This window comes from the organism of the source record quoted next, unplaced genomic scaffold (genome assembly GCF_019419815.1).
Source record: "Pyrus x bretschneideri cultivar Hongxiangsu unplaced genomic scaffold, Pyrus_bretschneideri_v1 Contig83, whole genome shotgun sequence".
Classification (NCBI taxonomy): Eukaryota; Viridiplantae; Streptophyta; class Magnoliopsida; order Rosales; family Rosaceae; genus Pyrus; species Pyrus x bretschneideri.
In genome coordinates this window covers 808,377-828,372 of record NW_025999824.1, presented here as the reverse complement: position 1 = coordinate 828,372, position 19,996 = coordinate 808,377, and the positions used below count along the sequence as shown (strand labels likewise).

Genomic DNA, 19,996 nt, shown 5'->3' with positions numbered 1-19,996 from the left:
CAATTTCACGCTATTTACAACAATGCCAACCACATGAGCCTGGATTGGGAGGGTAATTCTCAAAAGTTGAGAGGGTAATTTTGTCCGTATGGTTTAGAACAAATTGCGATTGGTTCGATGCGTGCGCCCTTTCATCTCTCACTCTTCCTATTTTTGTCCTTGTCTATTGGAAAACCCACAATCTTTCATCTTCCTCTGCCTTTCCTCTCTCTCCGCTCCCCATATCTCTCGACATGAAGCACACAAACCAAGTAGCGACGGTCGAAAGCCTCAAACATGGCGGAGGCGAAATGGAGATACAGTGACGGTCAACAATCGCCTCCAGTGTCGATGAATTTGGCCGTCGGAAAGCGTACTCGCTCCAATTATGGTATTTTGAATTTCTCAATTTTCCCTTTATTTGAGTCTTCTCTCTCCTTTTGCGTTTGTTTAGGGTTTATAAATTAGGGTCCTTAGGGATTTTAAGGTTTTCTTGCTTTTTTTTTTTTTCTCTTCAGAAATTGCATTGTATTTCTTAGATCGGAGCTATTCTTACTTTGAAAAAATTGGACTAATATTGATTTTAGGTTTCGACTCTCTGGTAATTACTCTGAACCCCCAAAAGATTTGAAATTTCTGGTAATTGTTCTCATTGTGTTGTGAAGTGTGATGATTATTTCAAAGAACACCGATTCTATCAATTGCAATTCTGCAGATGGCTAATGAAATAACAGCCTGCTTAAGGAAGGAAAAAAAAATCCTAGAAAACACCATCGGATGATGTTTTAATCAATTGAGAAAACTGTAATTACTCACATTTTAACAATTTAAGGTTTCTGAGTTCACTTCTTTGCAGGAAGCTATTAATTCTGCATCATCAGTGACTCAAACCTTAAGCAGAGAAGTGGCTGACAGTCTACGTAAGCTCATAGCTCTTGCAGCTGCACGAGGAAACTCAAGCGCAATAAATCCTCAAGTCACACAACTCACTAATGGACCTTTGGATGGTCTTCATGAAAAGGTTTGTTTGATCTTAAATATGTGGAATATGTGGATATGTAACTCCAAATGTTCAATTTTATCAAATGAGTGTTGGTTGGTTAGCTATTTGAATCATGAAAAGCAATTTATTTTAGTTGAGCAAACATTATGCATGGACTTGGAACTTCTTCCTTTGAATTGTAGTTGGAAGGGTGTATGATAAATTTAGTGGGATTTGAGCATAAGCTGGTTGCCAGCCCAATACAACTGATTGCATCCCGCAAGATTAATTTATCCACATTGGTGAATTTCTAATTACACAATTCTACTGCATTTTTTGTTCAAATTTAAATTTAAATATAAATTTTAAAATTTTGGTTTTGATTATGCAGTTCATGGATTCCGTGCTGCTGCGGTATATTTAAATGTTGTTGTCCTCCACTGTTTGAGCCTGGGCCTCCTCCACCACAATAGTGGTGTATTTTCTTAGGAACCTACTCTGCATGAATTATTTTGTGTAATTGGTTGACTTCTATTTTTATTTGATCTAACTATTTCAACTTGGCTAATTTGTTTTTTAATGTTTTATTATATTGGAGTTGAATTTGGTATTTTGGGTATGCTATCTTCAGAGGCTTAGAAAGATAGTAATTTACTTTTGTCTTTGATTTTTCACTAATGGGATGTTGTGATGGGGTTTAGTAATTTTCAGTATTCTTCAATTATTTTGAATTTGCAAAATCAAATAACTCATGGAAATAAATTAATATTTCATTAATCTGTATGTAAGAGGACTTTACAATATGTCATCAAGTTTAGACCAACAACAATGAATGGCAAATTTAGGATTAATGCCTCTATTAATTTGATGTTTTCTCATGGTCGAGAAATATATACAACTGTCTTATTTATTGGACAACATCATTCATCCTCTATATATAATATTAATTGCTTTTCTTAATCTATTTTTCCGTCAATCTTTTCTGTTACATAATCTCATTTGGTTTTCGATTTTGTGAAATGTTTTGGAAGCGAGAGCGTGTGAAATGTGTTGCTGCTGATTATAGTGCCAAATTTGGTGACAATCCTCAACTAGCAGAGCAGGTAACAGAGCTTCTTCCAACTCAAATTTAATGATTCAAGCTGCCTAAGATTTGCATAACATTCCTAAGTTGTAGTCGATGTGCCTGAGTGGTTGAGTGCTTGACTAATGAATGTAACCACTAAGATTTGGATTTTTTTTGGGGGGTAAGAAATAACATTGCTAATTTCGGATTTATGGGCTTGAATTTTTGTTGAGTATGTGATTTTGTGTGTATTGATTGACTGATGAAAAAATGTAGCCATAAAATATTGATTTTGACAATTTTGATTCTGAGATTGCCTCTTTATATAATGTACAATTTTTGTAGTTGCCTTCAATGTTATTGTCATTGGCTTAGGTGCTCAAAAGATCTATACAATGTCGTTTTGCCAATAATGTAGGTATTGGGTTAAATATCATAAAAGTGAACATATGTAACTATAGATCTGCAAATGTTTGGTAGATAGAGCAATTTGGGAATTTGTTACCAAAACATTGATGGATAACATGTATATCATTTTCTGTACTTGAATGTTGAATGTTGAATGCCTTATCATTTTGGTTTTTAACATGCCATTGTTTATCTATATCCAAAATGAGTCTAAATTTTTCAAATAAATGTTTCTTTCTGATTTGAGAAACTGTAATTCACTTTTTATTGATCTTTTCTTATATATTTGATTTACAGAGCTCTTGGGTTGTCAATTGTGACTGGAAATTCTACTCCTCACATGGATCATAGGTAAAAAACACTATTTTCTTTTCTTATTACTTTTCCTTCAAATGTGTTTTATTCTGAGATTGTCTCTTTATATGTTGTAAATTTCCAGCACTTATGCAAACTTCAGAGCATATAGGAAAGCAAATGTTTTCCATTTTAGGTGCAAAGAACCAAATATGTTATCTATGTCTTCTATGAAATGCTTCAGTGTTATTGCTTTCAATTGTTTAGTGATGCTTGGATGCTTAAAAATATTCTTCATTTTGTCTTTTTGAACCTGAACGTATAATCAAATTGGAATAGATTCTATTTTTTTTTTAGTTCATTTTGCGTATCAGTTTATCTTATTTCTTTGAACCAAATGCAAATTCCGATCTTGCATTGTTAAGCCCTGGAATTGGAACAAAAAAATTTGCAGTTTTCTCTGATTGATTTCTGAATAATTTAGAAGTAGATATGTTAAATTGTGGGTTACGATTTCAAAACCCGTGGCGGAGCGCAAGCATTTTTTCTAGTATGAAACCTATTTTGCACAACCATTAACAAATTGTTTGCACCTTTACGCAATCTCCATTAGAAAATACACAAGTTTCTCAACCAAGCAAATTGGCATCATAATATCCAAATGGTGCAAATTAGCCTTTTCTCATTTTTTTGTTTTCTTTTAAAAAAACACCAAGAAGTAGGTGTCACTTTACCTATCCAAACATCAAATGCCCCTTTCTTTCTTTTTATTTTGCAAAACGGCCAAAGTACCTAGATTCTTCTTTTCTATAAGAAGCTTGCTAAGGACCAACTACCACACCAACTAACTTAACTAATATTATTAGGGTGATTTTTAGTCATCACCCTCAAGTGGTGGTAATGCTTACGACTTTATTTATAACCGTTGCATGTGTTTAAATTTTTGAGATTTGCTAGTTTAATAGAAACTCTTTCATGCCACTTAGTATTACGGTCTAGTTGTATTCTCTTCTCTTGTAAGTAATAGGTTTTAAGTTCGATTCTCGCCAAAGACGAAATTGAATCACATTATTATTAGCCCATTATGAGGCTAAGCCTATCCCCCTTCCCCTTAGTGTAGATAATATCATTTGCTCGAAAAAGATAAAAATAAAAACTCTTTCATTATCAAGATTGGTAGAATGACTGCTAAAACCATTAGATTAGAATTTAGAATGCATTCGCGAGAATATTGATAGCAACAATGCTAGAAAACCTTTTTTGTCATAGCCCATGGGCTTTAAAGTTGGGGTTAAAATTCTACAAAAAATGGCCATTGGCAAACCCTATTAACCATACCAATCAACTTGAACCCAATTCTCTTTACTTATATGGAGGAGTTCATATAAGTGATAATCAGAGATTAGTCCAATTTCAATAAACATGTCCAGTCAACTTGGTGTTTAGAAGAACATTGATGGGCTTTAGATCATAATGAACTATTGGTGTTTCGCTATGGTTATGAAAATTATTCAGTGCACAATAGCAACACCAATAACAATATCTAGCCTTTGAAGGAGATATTAAGTCTTGGGTGTATTGATCTCTTACCTCTTCAATTACAGGAAGTGGATGCAAATCATGCAACCACTCCTCTAAACTCCTTTGGTGCATCAACTAATAAACTAGAGCCTTGAAATCATCATCGAGAAAACATGCAGATATGACCCTTACAAAATTTTGATGCTTGATATTTCTCAAAGCCTCATATTCGGCTATAAAACTCTTTGAGGCTCCATGACTTAACATGTTAAACACCTTCATATCTACAAGTACAAGCTTTTAGCTCTATTGTCAGTATAAAGAAACCCCTTGTATACAAACTCAAAACTGCCAAGTAGCATATGACACTGGCAAGTAGAGCAAGTTTGAATACTAAAGGGATTATTAATTTCAAGCTATGAATTAATCTTCTTTTCTTGGAGCTCTTTAGACTTGAGATTAGGAATTCCCTTGCAGAATCTAGTGTTGTCAACAATTGAAATAGCACTTTGATTTTCGAAATCACCTTACACTGATGGTGGTCAAGTCTGATAGGAAACTCAACTCACCATCTTTACAGCTTCCAAGATGATTTTATTGAATGTTAAGGGTTAGGTTATGAATCTTTCAAAAATTTGGAATCTGTCAATGTGAATACTCAACAATTTCGTGGCACAAATTGGACTTTTAATCGATGTGAATATTACATAAAAATACCAAGTACAAGAAGTAGCAATACACTCTTCACACAATGAACCTCATTGGTGATTATTTACACTGCATACTTCCACATCTATTGTGGTAACAAAAAAGCTAGACTTCACGGGCAGTACACGAAATTTCTCTATCACAAAAGCACATAAAAAGGAGTTTCTATCCAAGAAAAGTATTCCTAATGGAATGAAGTTCAGATGCAGCATCATTGATATTCTTTAGTCGATCTGTTGCGGATTTTGCAGAACAAGCAATTCCAATTCTAAATATTGAACTCAAGCACACCTCAACTTTATGAATTCTCGCACTGCATTGATTGGGATTCTCGTTCGTGCCTCCTTGAAGAAGTGGTGCGTCTGCAATCTCAGTAACTCGTCCGGGGAGAGCCATCTTGACAAAATTATGAAGGTTCAAGCTATCACCAAACATGTTGTCAGTGGGTCTCTTCCCTGTAAACATCTCCAACAAGAGAATGCCAAAGCTGTATACATCGCCACTCGTTGACACCTCACTCACCATGCCATACTCTACAATTCAAAATCACATTTGTGTATAAATAGTTCAGTTTGAATTTTGTAAATTCAATACTCCATAATAAGAAAGGAAATATAATGAAGTATATATATCTAACATATATATATATATATAGATACCTGGAGCTGCATAACCAACCGTTCCTCTTATTCCAATAGAACTTGTCTGACTCTGGATTGTTGAAACATTACTCGTTACTTGTGAGAGAAACCTTGCTAATCCAAAGTCAGAAACATGGCTAGTCAATTCGTTGTCCAAGAGAACGTTGCTTGGCTTGAGATCACAATGAACTATTGGCGTTTCACAATGATTATGAAGATAATCCAATGCACAAGTAACACCAATGGCAATTTCTAACCTCTGAAGAAGACTTAAATTCTTGGGTACATGATCTCTTAACTCTTTAGTTCCAGTAGGTGGATGCAGCCACTCCTCTAAGCTCCCGTTGTCCATGAACTCATGAACTAGAGCCTTGAAATCATTACCATGAAAATCAACACTTGAACACACAGTTATAATCTTAACGAGATTTCGATGCCTAATATTTCTCAAAGCTTCACATTCGGCTATGAAACTTTTCGAAGCTCCAAGGCGTAACAAGTTAAACACCTTCACAGCAACAAGTTGAGCTTTATCACCATCATCATCAAGAACTCCTTTGTACACAGACCCAAAACTACCAGCACCAATTAAATTAGCCTCTGAGAACCCGTCAGTAGCTTTGAGTAAAGTAGCATATGACACTTGCAAAATAAAGTTCCCCAAAGTGCTCAATGGAATTTCTTTCCTTTTCTTTCTTGAAGAACAAAGAAAGAAATAGGAGAACACCATGGCTATTCCTAGAAGAGCAAGACCAAATAATAAAGGGAGTATTAGTTTCAAGCTACGAGACAATCTTCGTTTCTTGGTCTCTTTAAACTTGCACTTGGGAAGCTTTAAATTAGCAACAGGGCTGCACAAATTAGTGTTGCCAACAACTGAAATAGCACTCGCATTTTTTAAAACACCTCCAGTTGGTACCACTCCCCAAAATTGATTGAATGATAAGTTCAGATTATTCAGGATTCTAAAGCCTTCCAAAAAATGTGGAATTTCACCCGAAAAATTATTGCGAGAAAGGTCTAGATCTTGAATCGCTCTCATTGAACTCATAGACAAAGGAAGGGACCCATTGAAGAAGTTTCCTTGCAAATGCAGGACTTCTAAACTCTCACAACCACCAAGGCTACTGGGGAGTTCTCCAGATAACATGTTATCAGAAATGTACAATTCACTTAGACTTTGAAAATTCCCAACCTCCGAGGGAAGGGAACCTGTGAAGAGGTTATTAGACAAGACCAAACCAACTGATAAGGAGGAGAGTCTAAAAACTTGTTTGGGTATTGTGCCATTAAGGAGATTATAAGAAAGATCCAAGAATTGCAACCCATGGCATTCCCCTAGGCTTGAAGGAATGCTGCCCTCAAGATAATTTCCATCCAACCGAAGATAGAATAACTTGGTTAAATTTCTTAAGGAAGACGGAATCTTTCCTGATAATTTGGTCATGCAAATTGCTAATCTTCCAATGTTTGAAAGTTTACCAATGTCAGAGGGGATGTTACCTGTGAAGCTATTATACGCCAAAAGCAATGATTCCAAGCTCACCAGGTTCCCTATCCCAGATGGGATACTTGCATATATTTGGTTATAATGAACCCAAAACATTTCAAGTTTGGTTGAGAGATTGGATATTGACATGGGCAATGTCCCTCCAAAATTGTTGTTGTCAATCATCAACACTTTTAACTGCGTGGCATTGGTCAAGCCCGAGAGAAAACTCAAGTCACCATCTTTCCCGCTTCCAATATTATTACTTTTAATGTTGAACACGAGGAGGTTGTGAAGCTTTCGGAGATTCGGTACCCGTCCGATTAGGTTGTTAAACCCAACGGAAAAAAGCCTCACACTTGTGACGTTGAATATTGAGGGAGGTATGGACCCAGCGAGTTGGTTAGAGCCGACGCTGAAGATTTCGAGATTGGGAAGACTTTTGCCAATATCTGATGGAATACTCCCTTCAATTTGGTTTGAGGGCGTGGAAAATGTAACAAGAGAAGAGAGGTTATAAATGGAGGAAGGGATGCTACCAGACAACTGATTTAACCCCAATGAGAAGAAGGTTAATTTTTCCAATTGGCCAAGAGAACTGGGGATGTTTCCCATCAAGTTATTACCAACAAGACTTAGTCTCTGGAGAGACGAAAGGTTACCCAAGGAAGGAGGGACCTGTCCCGTTACATTATTATAATTTAATGAAAATTGTTGCAGCTTTGACAGCAATCGAATTTCTGAAGGAATTTTACCCACCAACTTGTTGCGAGTGAAATTCACAAGGATAAGGTTGAAGCAATATGATATATTATATGGAAAACTGCCACTAAATGAGTTCGCGTCTAATCGCAATACCTGCAATCTACGCAAATTCCCAATTTGTAGAGGAATTTCATTGCTGAAGCTGTTGTTTTGCAGCCACAGCTCCCTTAGAAAACTTAGATTTCCAATGTTTGGGGATAGTTTCCCTACCAGATTTTGAGATTGCAGGTCCAGTTTAGTGACCCTTTGGCGATGTCGTCGACTGCACGTCACACCATGCCACATGCAAAAGTGCATTGATTCGTTCCAGGAGCTCATCACGTTGTAATTATGGAGATCTTGCTTTATTTGAGCTTTGATTGCTAGCAGCGTCAGCCTATCCGTCGCATTCCCTCCGAGTCCCAATTGCAGGGAGCTCCAACAGCAAACGAACACTGCACTGAAAAGCAAGTATATTAAGATCAATTTCAAAACCAAAACCCCCATTCCCGATCTGGTTAACTATATAACTAGAGAGAGAAGCAAAAAGAAATAGAAAGATGGGTGTTGAGTTGTGAATTTGGTGAGTTCCATTTGTTGCATGACAAGGAAATTTATATAAGGATATGATCATAGGAGCAACTTACACCACAGTTTCTGGTTCTTGAAATTCAAATATGATAAGGAATACTAGGACCTATTGTCTGGCACTTTCGGTACGCCAAGGACCAAGACCATTAAAGCACCTTGATTCCAGAAGCTGACTGGAAACATTTGGCAACCATCCAAAATGAAAAAGCAAATACATAGAACCCTATATTTTGGTCATATCAGACGTCATGCTGGTGTCACTTAATATGAAAGTTACCTTGCAGGACGACCCTAGCTATTAATAGAAATTTTCTCTGTCTCTACGTTTTCTAAGTGGCTGGACTGTGAGATTGCTGATTTTCTCATAGTTCCCCTAGAGTATATCATTGCAAGAAAGCTTGTTGTGGATGCAACCTTTTTAAAAATTGTAACAGTTACTAGTGAGATCAAGCTTTCTTAATTTTCAAACTTCATGGGGGCTCAAGACTCATAAGCATTGACTGAAAATTGTAACATGAAGGTTAAGTCCCCATTAAACACGTTGTCAGGGTCTCTTTCCTATAAACATCTCTAGCAAGAGAATTCCAAAACTGTAGACATATCCAGTTATTAACGCCTCACTTCCCATACCGTAGGTTATGGTTCTTGAAAATTCAAATATGCGAAGGAATAAGTCCAAGTAAATGATAACTTCACTAGCTTACTTCCACTATTGGGACCTATTGTCTGGCACTTTCGGTGCGCCAAGGACCAAGACTAATAAAGCACCTTGATTCTAGAAGCGGATTGGAAACATTTGGCAACCATCAAAAATGAAAAAACAAATACATGGAACCCTATATTTAGTTCACATCAGAAGTCACGCTGGCGTCACCTAATATGAAAGTTACACTAGCAGGGCAACCCTACCTATGAATGGAAATTTTTAAGTCTGTATGTTTTCTAAGGGGCCGGACTGTGAGATTGCTGATTTTCTCGTAGTTCCCCTAAAGTATCATTGCAGGAAAGCTTGTAGGATGCAACCGTTCTAAAAACTGCGACAATTACTAGCGAGATCAAGTCTTACTAATTTTTAAACTTCATGGGGGCTCAAGACTCAAGAGCATTGATTGAAAGTTGTAACATGAAGGTTTAAGTCCCCATTAAACACGTTGTCAGGGTCTCTTTCCTATAAACATCTCTAGCAAGAGAATTCCAAAACTGTAGACATATCCAGTTATTAACGCCTCACTTCCCATACCGTAGGTTATGGTTCTTGAAAATTCAAATATGTGGAGGAATAAGTCCAAGTAAATGATAACTTCACTAGCTTACTTCCACTATTGGGACCTATTGTCTGGCACTTTCGGTGCGCCAAGGACCAAGACTAATAAAGCACCTTGATTCTAGAAGCGGATTGGAAACATTTGGCAACCATCAAAAATGAAAAAACAAATACATGGAACCCTATATTTAGTTCACATCAGAAGTCACGCTGGCGTCACCTAATATGAAAGTTACACTAGCAGGGCAACCCTACCTATGAATGGAAATTTTTAAGTCTGTATGTTTTCTAAGGGGCCGGACTGTGAGATTGCTGATTTTCTCGTAGTTCCCCTAAAGTATCATTGCAGGAAAGCTTGTAGGATGCAACCGTTCTAAAAACTGCGACAATTACTAGCGAGATCAAGTCTTACTAATTTTTAAACTTCATGGGGGCTCAAGACTCAAGAGCATTGATTGAAAGTTGTAACATGAAGGTTTAAGTCCCCATTAAACACGTTGTCAGGGTCTCTTTCCTATAAACATCTCTAGCAAGAGAATTCCAAAACTGTAGACATATCCAGTTATTAATGCCTCACTTCCCATACCGTAGGTTATGGTTCTTGAAAATTCAAATATGTGAAGGAATAAGTCCAAGTAAATGATAACTTCACCAGCTTACTTCCACTATTGGGACCTATTGTCTGGCACTTTCGGTGCGCCAAGGACCAAGACTAATAAAGCACCTTGATTCTAGAAGCGGATTGGAAACATTTGGCAACCATCAAAAATGAAAAAACAAATACATGGAACCCTATATTTAGTTCACATCAGAAGTCACGCTGACGTCACCTAATATGAAAGTTACACTAGCAGGGCAACCCTACCTATGAATGGAAATTTTTAAGTCTGTATGTTTTCTAAGGGGCCGGACTGTGAGATTGCTGATTTTCTCGTAGTTCCCCTAAAGTATCATTGCAGGAAAGCTTGTAGGATGCAACCGTTCTAAAAACTGCGACAATTACTAGCGAGATCAAGTCTTACTAATTTTTAAACTTCATGGGGGCTCAAGACTCAAGAGCATTGATTGAAAGTTGTAACATGAAGATTTAAGTCCCCATTAAACACGTTGTCAGTGGGTCTCTTCCCTGTAAACATCTCTATCTAGAGAATTCCAAAACCATAGACACATCCAGTTATTAATGCCTCACTTCCCATACCATACTCTGCCATTCAAACATAAGAATATATTGTTAGCAAACTGAGAACAAAATAGTTGATTTATGCAAAATTTAAAAAGAAAAAAAAAGGATATTGTGGAGAGGATGTGAATATTTACCTAAAACCACATAACCAATCGTTCATGTTATTCCAGCAGAACTTATCTAATTTGTTGAAGCTTTTATAATGGTCAGTTGTGAGAGAAACCTTGCTAATCAAAGTCAGAAACATGTCCAGTCGACATGTTGTCCAAAAGAACAGTACTTGGCTTCAAATCACAATGAACTATTGGTGTTTCACAGTGATTATGAAGATAATCGACTAATCGAGAGCACAAGCAACATCAATGGCAATGCTGAGCGTTTGCAAAAGATTTAAACTCTTGGGTGCCTCTCTTGCTTCTTCAATATCAGTCGGTGGATACAGCCACTTCTCTAAGCTTGCTTTTTCCATGTACTCATAAACCAAGGCCTGATATCATTACTAAGAGAATCAACACTTGAACATGCAGTTATAACCTTGACGAGATTTCGATGCTTGATATTTCTCAAAGCCTCACATCCAGATATAAAACACTTTGCTGCTCCATGGCGTAACAAGTTAAACACCTTTACGGCAGCAACCAATGGAGCCGTATCATCAACATCGAGAACTCCCTTGTACACAACAAAACATCCAGCAAATCAAATTAGCCTCAGATAACCCATCGGTAGCTCTTAGCAGAGTAGCATATGAAACTTGTAAATAAGAGTTTGTTATTGTACTTAAAGAAATTTCTTTCCTTTCCTTTCTTGACGAACAAAGAAACTTGCAAATAAGTGTTTGAGTGTTTGGTGAATACACAAGACTATTTTACCCAACAAAAAACAAGAGAAAGAGAAAGAATACTTACCACAAGAATGAAGCATATCAATTAACATTCTATCAACTCTGAAATATGTACATGTATGGTCAACTGCAAAGCTGAGCATATAGCTGCTGAGTCCAGGAGGGGCTGGGATCCGACAATGAATATGTTCCATTTCTACCATTGCTTACGCACGTTAAGTTCAGCTGATTCCCTATCTGGCTCGACTGCAAGATTTGTGCATATATGCATATAAAGAACAATATGTCAGTACAAAACGAATTTATAGTACTAACAAAGTACATTGCAGAAGCAATTTCCTGACACAGAATTTTGCAAGTCATTTCTTAAATTACGTTTCTTTAAGGCATTAGACTAAACGGCATGCCAAACTAGAACAACTGAATGCAACCATGATCATATTAATAAGCAAGCACTTCTGTCTATCAAATATTAAGGCAGAAGTTAATATGCACAGAAAAGTACCGCATATTATCAGACAATAAATATTTTGTGACTTGCAATTCCATTTTGATGTAGGGACACAGCTCAAAAAATGACACCAGGAACAGTGGTTGTTTAGATTGACCCCTCGAAAAAGAGTAACCAAGCCAAGAGTATACCTGTCAAAATCATGATTTCTGTCAGAAAATGCCTGCATATACTGATACTACGCAAATACGAGGAAAATGAACCTTTATTTCCAATAACAAAACAACAAAGTACTGCCAACACATGCAATCCAAAACAGCAAAGTAGAAGCCGCTATCAACAAAGTGATCAATTAGTATTACACAGAGAATAGCTATAACACAATGCCTTCTCCAAACCATTCTGATGAGAAACAAGCAGATACAGAGCCTATTCGCAATGAAAATATTACAGGACACATGATATCTACATATCTACACAAAATCCAGTTCTCTGAATTGATAAAAAAAAATGTGCACACGTCAACTGTGAGCTCTGAAAGCATGCTTCCTAGTAAACCAAAAAGTGCACCAGAAGCACCAACAGAATACCATATTGAATAAAAAGAGCTGAAAGCAAACTCCCACCAAAACCAGACATGAGATATAGGAAACCAAATCAGAAAAACATTAGACTTTCAAACCAATTAGTTAAAACAGTTCATCAAAACCACTGTACATGATGTAGATCAACATCAAACTATTATTTTTTCAATCTTTTCAAATAGACGGCATCTTGAAACATTTCAAAATGAGGCGCCATGTCTACATGTACAGGATATCCAAAACAATATTTGTTCCCACAGATGTGATGGAAAACTGAAATAATCTCTCAGCTTCTGTGTCAAGCAATTTTATTCTGTCAAATGGAATACTATGTCTAAAACTAAAGTTTGAATCCCATCTTCGGTGTATAAACTCTTTTCTTTGCTCACCGCTGAATAAAACGTCCTCTTGTTTTCATCAAACCAAACAACATACCGGTGTAAGTTATAATGCAACCAGCACAACATGACCACTACTCTAGGATTACAATTCAATAAACAAATGCATAGAAATCCTCTGTAGATTAATTGCAAGGTAGCTAAAGCCATCCGGAAAGTGTTTCTCTTCTAGATTTATGAAAGAAGTTTTGCACTTGGTAACTAATTTATTATTCTACAACTTATGTCGTGTGCTTTATCCTTTACTACAAACACTTATGGATGTGGCCATACATGCATGATAACACATGCATGAATAAAAGACTCAGCATATTGGCAAGCACATGGAAAACTCCAGCACGTAACCACATACATGAGATCAGCCGCCATCCCTGGTGTTGATGAACCACTATCTGCACGTCTAGAGCACCCATCTTTTCTAATCTTCAGGATGAAAACACATGAGAAACAAGTTAGATATGCAACTGAGACCTATTGACCCTTATGGGGCATGTCTATAGTTCTTATTTCCAAACAGATGATAGCTCCCTCGCCCTTGTAGTGCTACTTTTAGCAGTTATAGACTTTGGATGATGCATACTGAAATGAGCACATTAAACAGCTTAAAAGAGTGACAAACAAGTCCTTTAAGAATGCACACCCGCTCTTACCAGAGATATTAAGACAAAACAATTTCCATTATCATGTACCATTGGCCTCACAGACCAAGGAAAGTTGAACGAAAACGAAAATTTTGAAACCAAGTCGCTAAAGAACACTAATGTAAAACTTTAACCCTATAACATACTACAGGGGACATGTTGATTAACATAGCATTTCTGATACGCCGACATCAAATAGACATCAAGCATGGCCTGAATGTCACTAAATACCTAAAACCCTCATTACCCCTCAAGCTTCATGCAGGTCAACTATTTTCTTTACACATATATCTAATATAACCAAAATTCCAAATCCACCAAGTCACAAAATTTGCCAAAAAATTTGTAAAAACATAACTTTCACAATTACTCTTGCCTAAAAAGTCTCAACCTTGATTGATCCCACTCTAATTTCACAAAAAAAAAAAAAAAAAAAAAACCAGTCAAACTATCCAACCCTCCTCGTCATTATTTCACCAAAAACACAAACAAAAGAAACTTACATGAAATGGGACCGCCACTGAGTCAGTTCCCCACAATCCACAACTAAAATTTTCCAAATTTCCACATGCGAGCACCCAACAAATCCCAAAACACAAATTTCAATCCAAAACTGCAAACCCCAACAATTTTAAACACAGAAACTAACAAAAGAGTGAAGCTTTACGTGGTTGAAGACGGCCCAAGAAGTGGGTTTTCCTTGAAGAGCTGAAAGGAGAGGCGATGAGATTTTCAACGGAAAGGACTCCGGATTCCTTCTACCAAATTCACAAGTTCGGATCCGGCCCTAGAAATTTGATCCAATCTATTATAGCTTTTATAGTGGCCTGTTTATAGTCGTTGGATCAAATTTCAATGACTAGGATCTTTGAACTTGGTGGATTTGGTGGAAGGGAGCCGTAGAGGATACTTTTCCATTTTCAACCACTCTCATTGCACCACGTGTCATTATCTATTAGTAATATCAGCTCAGATTTTTGTTTAAGTGTGAACTTTGTACGTTTTTTAGATATTTTTTGTTGTAAATTTTTTTAGGATTTTTTACCATGGGATTAATCCTGACCGTTGAATTTTTCAAAATTTTAATATCAAATGCGCCACAAAGTGCCACGTGGCACAACATCATCTTTTAAATTTCTTTTATCGTTTGAAATTTAATGGTCTAGATCAACAAACTATTGAAAATCCAACAGCTGTGGGGTGCCCAAATTGGAGCCATTTGGTTCACTTTGGTGCACGGGGTTAAGGTTAGCCTTCTGCTACTTGACGTCAGGCCTGTCGTTACTTATTGCCAACGGGCTACAAGGGTAGTTCAACGAGCTTCTTGGAGCCCACCAATTGCCTGCCGAATTTGGCACCGACGGACCATCATTTTTTTGGTCAAGGGCAATTTAACCCAATTGCCTGGTGGATTGGCAAGAAGTATGATGAGCATAGTAGAATTTTCAGCAATGGAGTATATATACACCTAAAATAGTCAAGAAGAAGCAGTATAGTGCCTTTTGTTTGAACTTATAATTTATACAAAAGTTTTATTCGAAATAATGTTATATTGTTAGATATTTTAAATGCAACATTGTCAAACCAATTTTTGGAACGACGGACTAGTTAATTTTAAGATCAATTTTAGAGCGACCCCTCATAAAGCTTTACTTATAGTTGTGGGTTGGGGTTTTTTTTTTTTTGGGGGGGGGGGGGGGGGGGGGGTGTGGTTGGGTTTCCCTTATTTTTGGGGCTAGCTACATGCACAGTAGACAAGCTACCTTATTTGGAGTTGACATCCTCTTCAGATTTTTGTTTTCGAAGTTCAAGAACTCGGATATCCAGGTAGTTAAAGAGAAGGAGATTTGAACTCGTGGTTTGTGTCAGGAAGATCAATAGAATGAGCTAATGAGAACCATATGATTTAAAATGAGTGGTTTGGATCTCTGTGTTTGTCGGCTTCGGACACAGAGATCCGACGAAGGCCTACCCTATTTGGTGCAATTCATCTAATGGGGAGCTTCATTGAATCACAATAATATGCAGGGGTACAAAATGATTGAAAGGAGCTGTCACGCCCCAATCCCGACACACGTCCAAGGATCAACACATGACGTCACCAAGTATCCGTATATCTAACATACCCCGCCTCCGGGATATGTACAAAGCATAACTCAAGATTCAAATTGCGTAGTAATTTTAGTATACTTTATGTTTGTATCTAAACTCCTTGTTAGACTGCCTACGTACCCTAAAGGGATGAAGCCATTCGTAGTTCACCATTTCAATAAACTCCTATCACCATTGCAAGTCATTACTACATACATGTAATCAGAATAACTAATAGAAACGGTATACTTTCTTTGTATAGCTTGTCTAGGCATATGAGACATATATATACATATATATATATATATAACTTCAAAACGTGAATCATCAACTTGATTTTGGTTTCAGTATAGGCATGCATATAGACATTTACACTTAATAGGACATCCATTGTATCATTTAAGCAAACAACATGATACGTATAAACGTGAAATACTTAATCGAAAAGTAACCACACCAAATTGGATCTGTCAACTATTGATATCTATACCAGCCATAATAAATTGATCTTGAACTCATAAATATGGTAATGTATTCAATTAGAGAATATGTATAATGTTTGATAATCCATTAATCTTAATCAAGGACCTAGTTCTCAGGCCATAGAATAAAATGCAATCCCTAAACTATAACATTCATATAATTATTCGTAACTAGTACACTAGCCCAACCATATCAATGATCCTTAATTATTATTATAGAAAAACCAAACTGTTTAGAATGAAATAAAGAACCAAAAATAAATCCACAGCCAAAACAAGAGTCATATAATACTCTAAAAATAGCATTGTCCAATCAAATATTCAGCATCTGCCGATGCCATGGGAAGAATAAAGAACCATTCAGTAGTTTTAGAACTCTAATTAGCTGCACAAACCTAGGCTGCAACACATACAATTTCAGCAATGTTCTTTTCAGTGCATAAAGGGTAGGACAAATATGGCACACAAAATATTCCAATGTATCTGGCCTCGATTATGGAATAACATTAATGCTTATAACACAAACCCAACCCTTAAATTTCTAAAGAGAACCGAATTGAGGTTAGGATTTCAATGTTCTTCCCTATACATGCAACCAATCATGACTACCCGGTTCCGATTCAACTCCTAAACAATACAAAATATCGAATTAAAATTGGAAACCATGAATTGACCCCAAAACTAAAAGTTATAACCTCGGGAAAATACTTACGCTAGAGGAGAGCCGACGAGGGGAGAATCATTATTTTCACTTGGGTCGAGCCAAATTCCTGCGGGATTGCCCGAAATCAGAGAAAAGTCGCCGGAACACGTGAATATGTTTGGACCTCGTTTTCTTTATGCAATGGTTTTCAAAGGGTGGGTATGGTAAGATTGAAGACGGCCTCGCTACGAAACTATAGCTTCCGACCTCATGTTATTTCGTTATCGTATGAGGAAATTATGATGAAAATAGTTTAGAAGGGATCCCGTGAGTGAAGGAGGAAGAAGAAGAAGAAAAGTTTCTTTCCCCCCTTCTCCCCTTTTCCCTTCTTTTCGTTTCTTCCCGATCCTTCTCTCATCTTTTCTTATTTTCATTTTTTTCTTTTTTTAAATTATTTTATTCTTTCATTAATATTTTATATCTAGTGTTATTATCTTTTCCATTACTTTAAATAAAATGATTTATACGGGTTTCGTAAAATCTTTCTTCTAGTTCTAATTTTTGCTATGCTTATGATTAGTCGTTCATAATAACAAGTGCTGTTAAAATATACTAATTAATATGTCACACGTGACCGACCAGTAAGTCAATGAAAGTACACATACTCGTTAAGGGCATTTTGATCGATTCACATTAAAAAAAAAAAAAAAAAATTACGGACAGATTGTAACAGGAGCCCTCCTAAAGTCACCTTTTGTCCAAATTATATGAGGGTGGTGGTGGTGGTTAGAATTAATTCAATTTAACCCCATACGTTTTGGAGGTTTTCATTTAATCTTGCAAACATGCATATTTAAGCCAAATTTATCCCACTAAAAATAAGTATATTTAGTTTTGTTAAGATGATATTAAAAGCAATATCTTACGAGAGTAAAATTTAAACTTAAATATAATAACACGATAGATATAATGCCTTACCAACCAACCTAATCTACATTTACGGAGTAAATATATGTATAGATGCAAACAAAATCATGAACATTATGATGCTCAAGTTGTGGGCATTTCTGTAATTGACGCTTAGGCGGGTTGTTCAGGTTGAGGGCAGTTGGCAAAGGGACAGAGGGTAGGGGAGAGGATTTTCGGCGATTTCTGTCTGGTTTGGGTTTAAGGGAGAAAGAGTAAGGGAGAAGTATTGGGTAGGCTGATCGATTATTCCATCCGGCTGTCGTCCTCACTACAAGAAGTTGCGAGAAAAGTAAGTCCGAATCGTGATGCATAGTTTACTTTCATTTTTTTAATTAATTTATGAATATACTTTCTTCATAACGAGTTTACTTCTTGGGCAGAGCAACCTTTAAAGGGAAGGGATACATTCAGACCAAAAAAGAAAAAGGAAGGGATACATCCGTTCTTTTCCCTGCTACAGGTATGGACCTTTGTTAAATTTGATTTTCCTACGCATTTTGTTTTGTTTAAGGTCAAAATTATTTATGAGTCATATTTATCATCGTCATGCATACAGGTCTGGATCTGAAGGTTGGGGGAGAGACATGGGAAGGGAGAGGAGGGTGAAGGGCTGAGAAGGCTGGGATGGGGGAAGATGACGTAAAAAAGAGGGGGGAGGTGGATGGCATGGTGAGAGAAAATCTGGGATGGGAGGGGGAAAGTATAGGGGAAATAGAGGGGAAAGATAGAATGGGAAGAAGGGAGGGAGGAGGAGGAGAAGGAGAAGTTGCCACCAGCCTCCAGCCTTAGCCAGATGCTGGCAACCATGGAGGAAACTAGGGTTTGTCGCTAAGCAAGAAGGTATCTAGAAAGAGTTTTCGTCCGATAGGGAGAGCATATATTTTGCTCTAGTACATTGATATTTATATATTGCATATTGAATATATTTTTAAGGGAACTTTAACGAAAAACTCTCGGTACTGTTTACTTTAACAAAAAATTACATTTTTACGCTAAAAAGTCAATCATGATACTATTCATTTTATCTTTTATTTTGTCCTTATCGTTAAAACTCAAAGTTTTCAATCTTTTTTCATCATTTTTTCTTATTTTCAATATATATGTGTTCATGCATACACAATTTATAAAATCACTATTTGAAATTTGTGATCAAAGAAACACAAGAAAATAGAGGCAAAAACTAGGGTTTTGAAAACTGAAAGTGAAAAAAATTAACAAAAAAAAAAGAACTAGGGTTTTTTCACGACTTCGAGCTGCGCCTTCGCTGAGCCGAAGCCAAGCCGAGCCAGCTGGCTCAGGCCTGGGCTTCCGTAGACTGCAGCAACCCTCTGTGTAGTATTGCGCGTGTAACGAAGCAGGCCTTCGGCCTTGGTTCCTGCTTGCCGGGCCTGTAGCCCTCCAGCCCACACCTGAAGTGAGCAAGCTTGTTGGGCTTCGATTTTCCCTCAGAAACCCCTATCTAAGCTTCGATTTTTATTTTCCCACTACAGTCGGCCGAATTTGAACTGAACCCAGTTTAGTTGTTCAATTTTTCAGCCCATGCAGTTTCTGAAATTTTTTAACCCAGTTTAAGTGCAAAACTGAAACTTTACATGTGAGAAAGTGGTAACGTTTACATCTCCTAAATGCGGGCAAGATCTTTTCTCTGACTATCAGACCAAAATATAGACTATCTTTTAATGTTCTGAAGCCCGGTTATGGGACCCGTTTATACAAAAATAACTCGGTGGGAGGGGAAGAAAGAAGATGATCTCATCTTCTTCTTTTTTTACTTTTTAAAAAACAAAAAAAAAATTATAGTATAATTTAGTAATGTAGAAATATAGCCATTTTAGAGACCACTTATTGAAATATGGCCTACATCTTCTAATTTTTATAAAACTAACCAAAATTAGAATTGAAATGACTTAAATTATCCTTAACTTTCTCTTCCACATTTTGAGGATATAATAGTACTTTTATATCAAATAATTTTATAGTAATTTTATAATAGTACTTTTATAGTAATTTTGTGGCTATAATT

General features: G+C 36.7%; 1 protein-coding gene across 31 annotated transcripts; it reads right to left on the bottom strand.

The window, feature by feature from the left end:
- Positions 1-4,932: 4,932 nt before the first annotated feature.
- On the bottom strand, positions 4,933-17,430 carry LOC103927123 (putative receptor-like protein kinase At3g47110). 31 transcript variants are annotated; one of them, XM_048576058.1, is made up of 7 exons: positions 17,074-17,428; positions 13,500-13,570; positions 12,220-12,773; positions 11,005-11,960; positions 10,710-10,891; positions 5,618-8,292; positions 4,933-5,491 (listed from the first exon to the last, which is right to left on the bottom strand). In XM_048576058.1, the coding sequence occupies exons 5-7, from the start codon at positions 10,724-10,726 to the stop codon at positions 5,124-5,126; spliced, it is 3,060 nt and encodes a 1,019-aa protein (XP_048432015.1). In that variant the 5' UTR covers positions 10,727-10,891; positions 11,005-11,960; positions 12,220-12,773; positions 13,500-13,570; positions 17,074-17,428; the 3' UTR covers positions 4,933-5,123. The 31 variants fall into 31 exon arrangements, 30 of the variants coding, with proteins under 30 accessions (XP_048432015.1, XP_048432024.1, XP_048432021.1 ...); XM_048576067.1 differs by having other exon boundaries at positions 13,500-13,565; XM_048576064.1 differs by having other exon boundaries at positions 12,220-12,356; positions 17,074-17,426.
- Between the last annotated feature and the right edge of the window lie 2,566 nt (positions 17,431-19,996).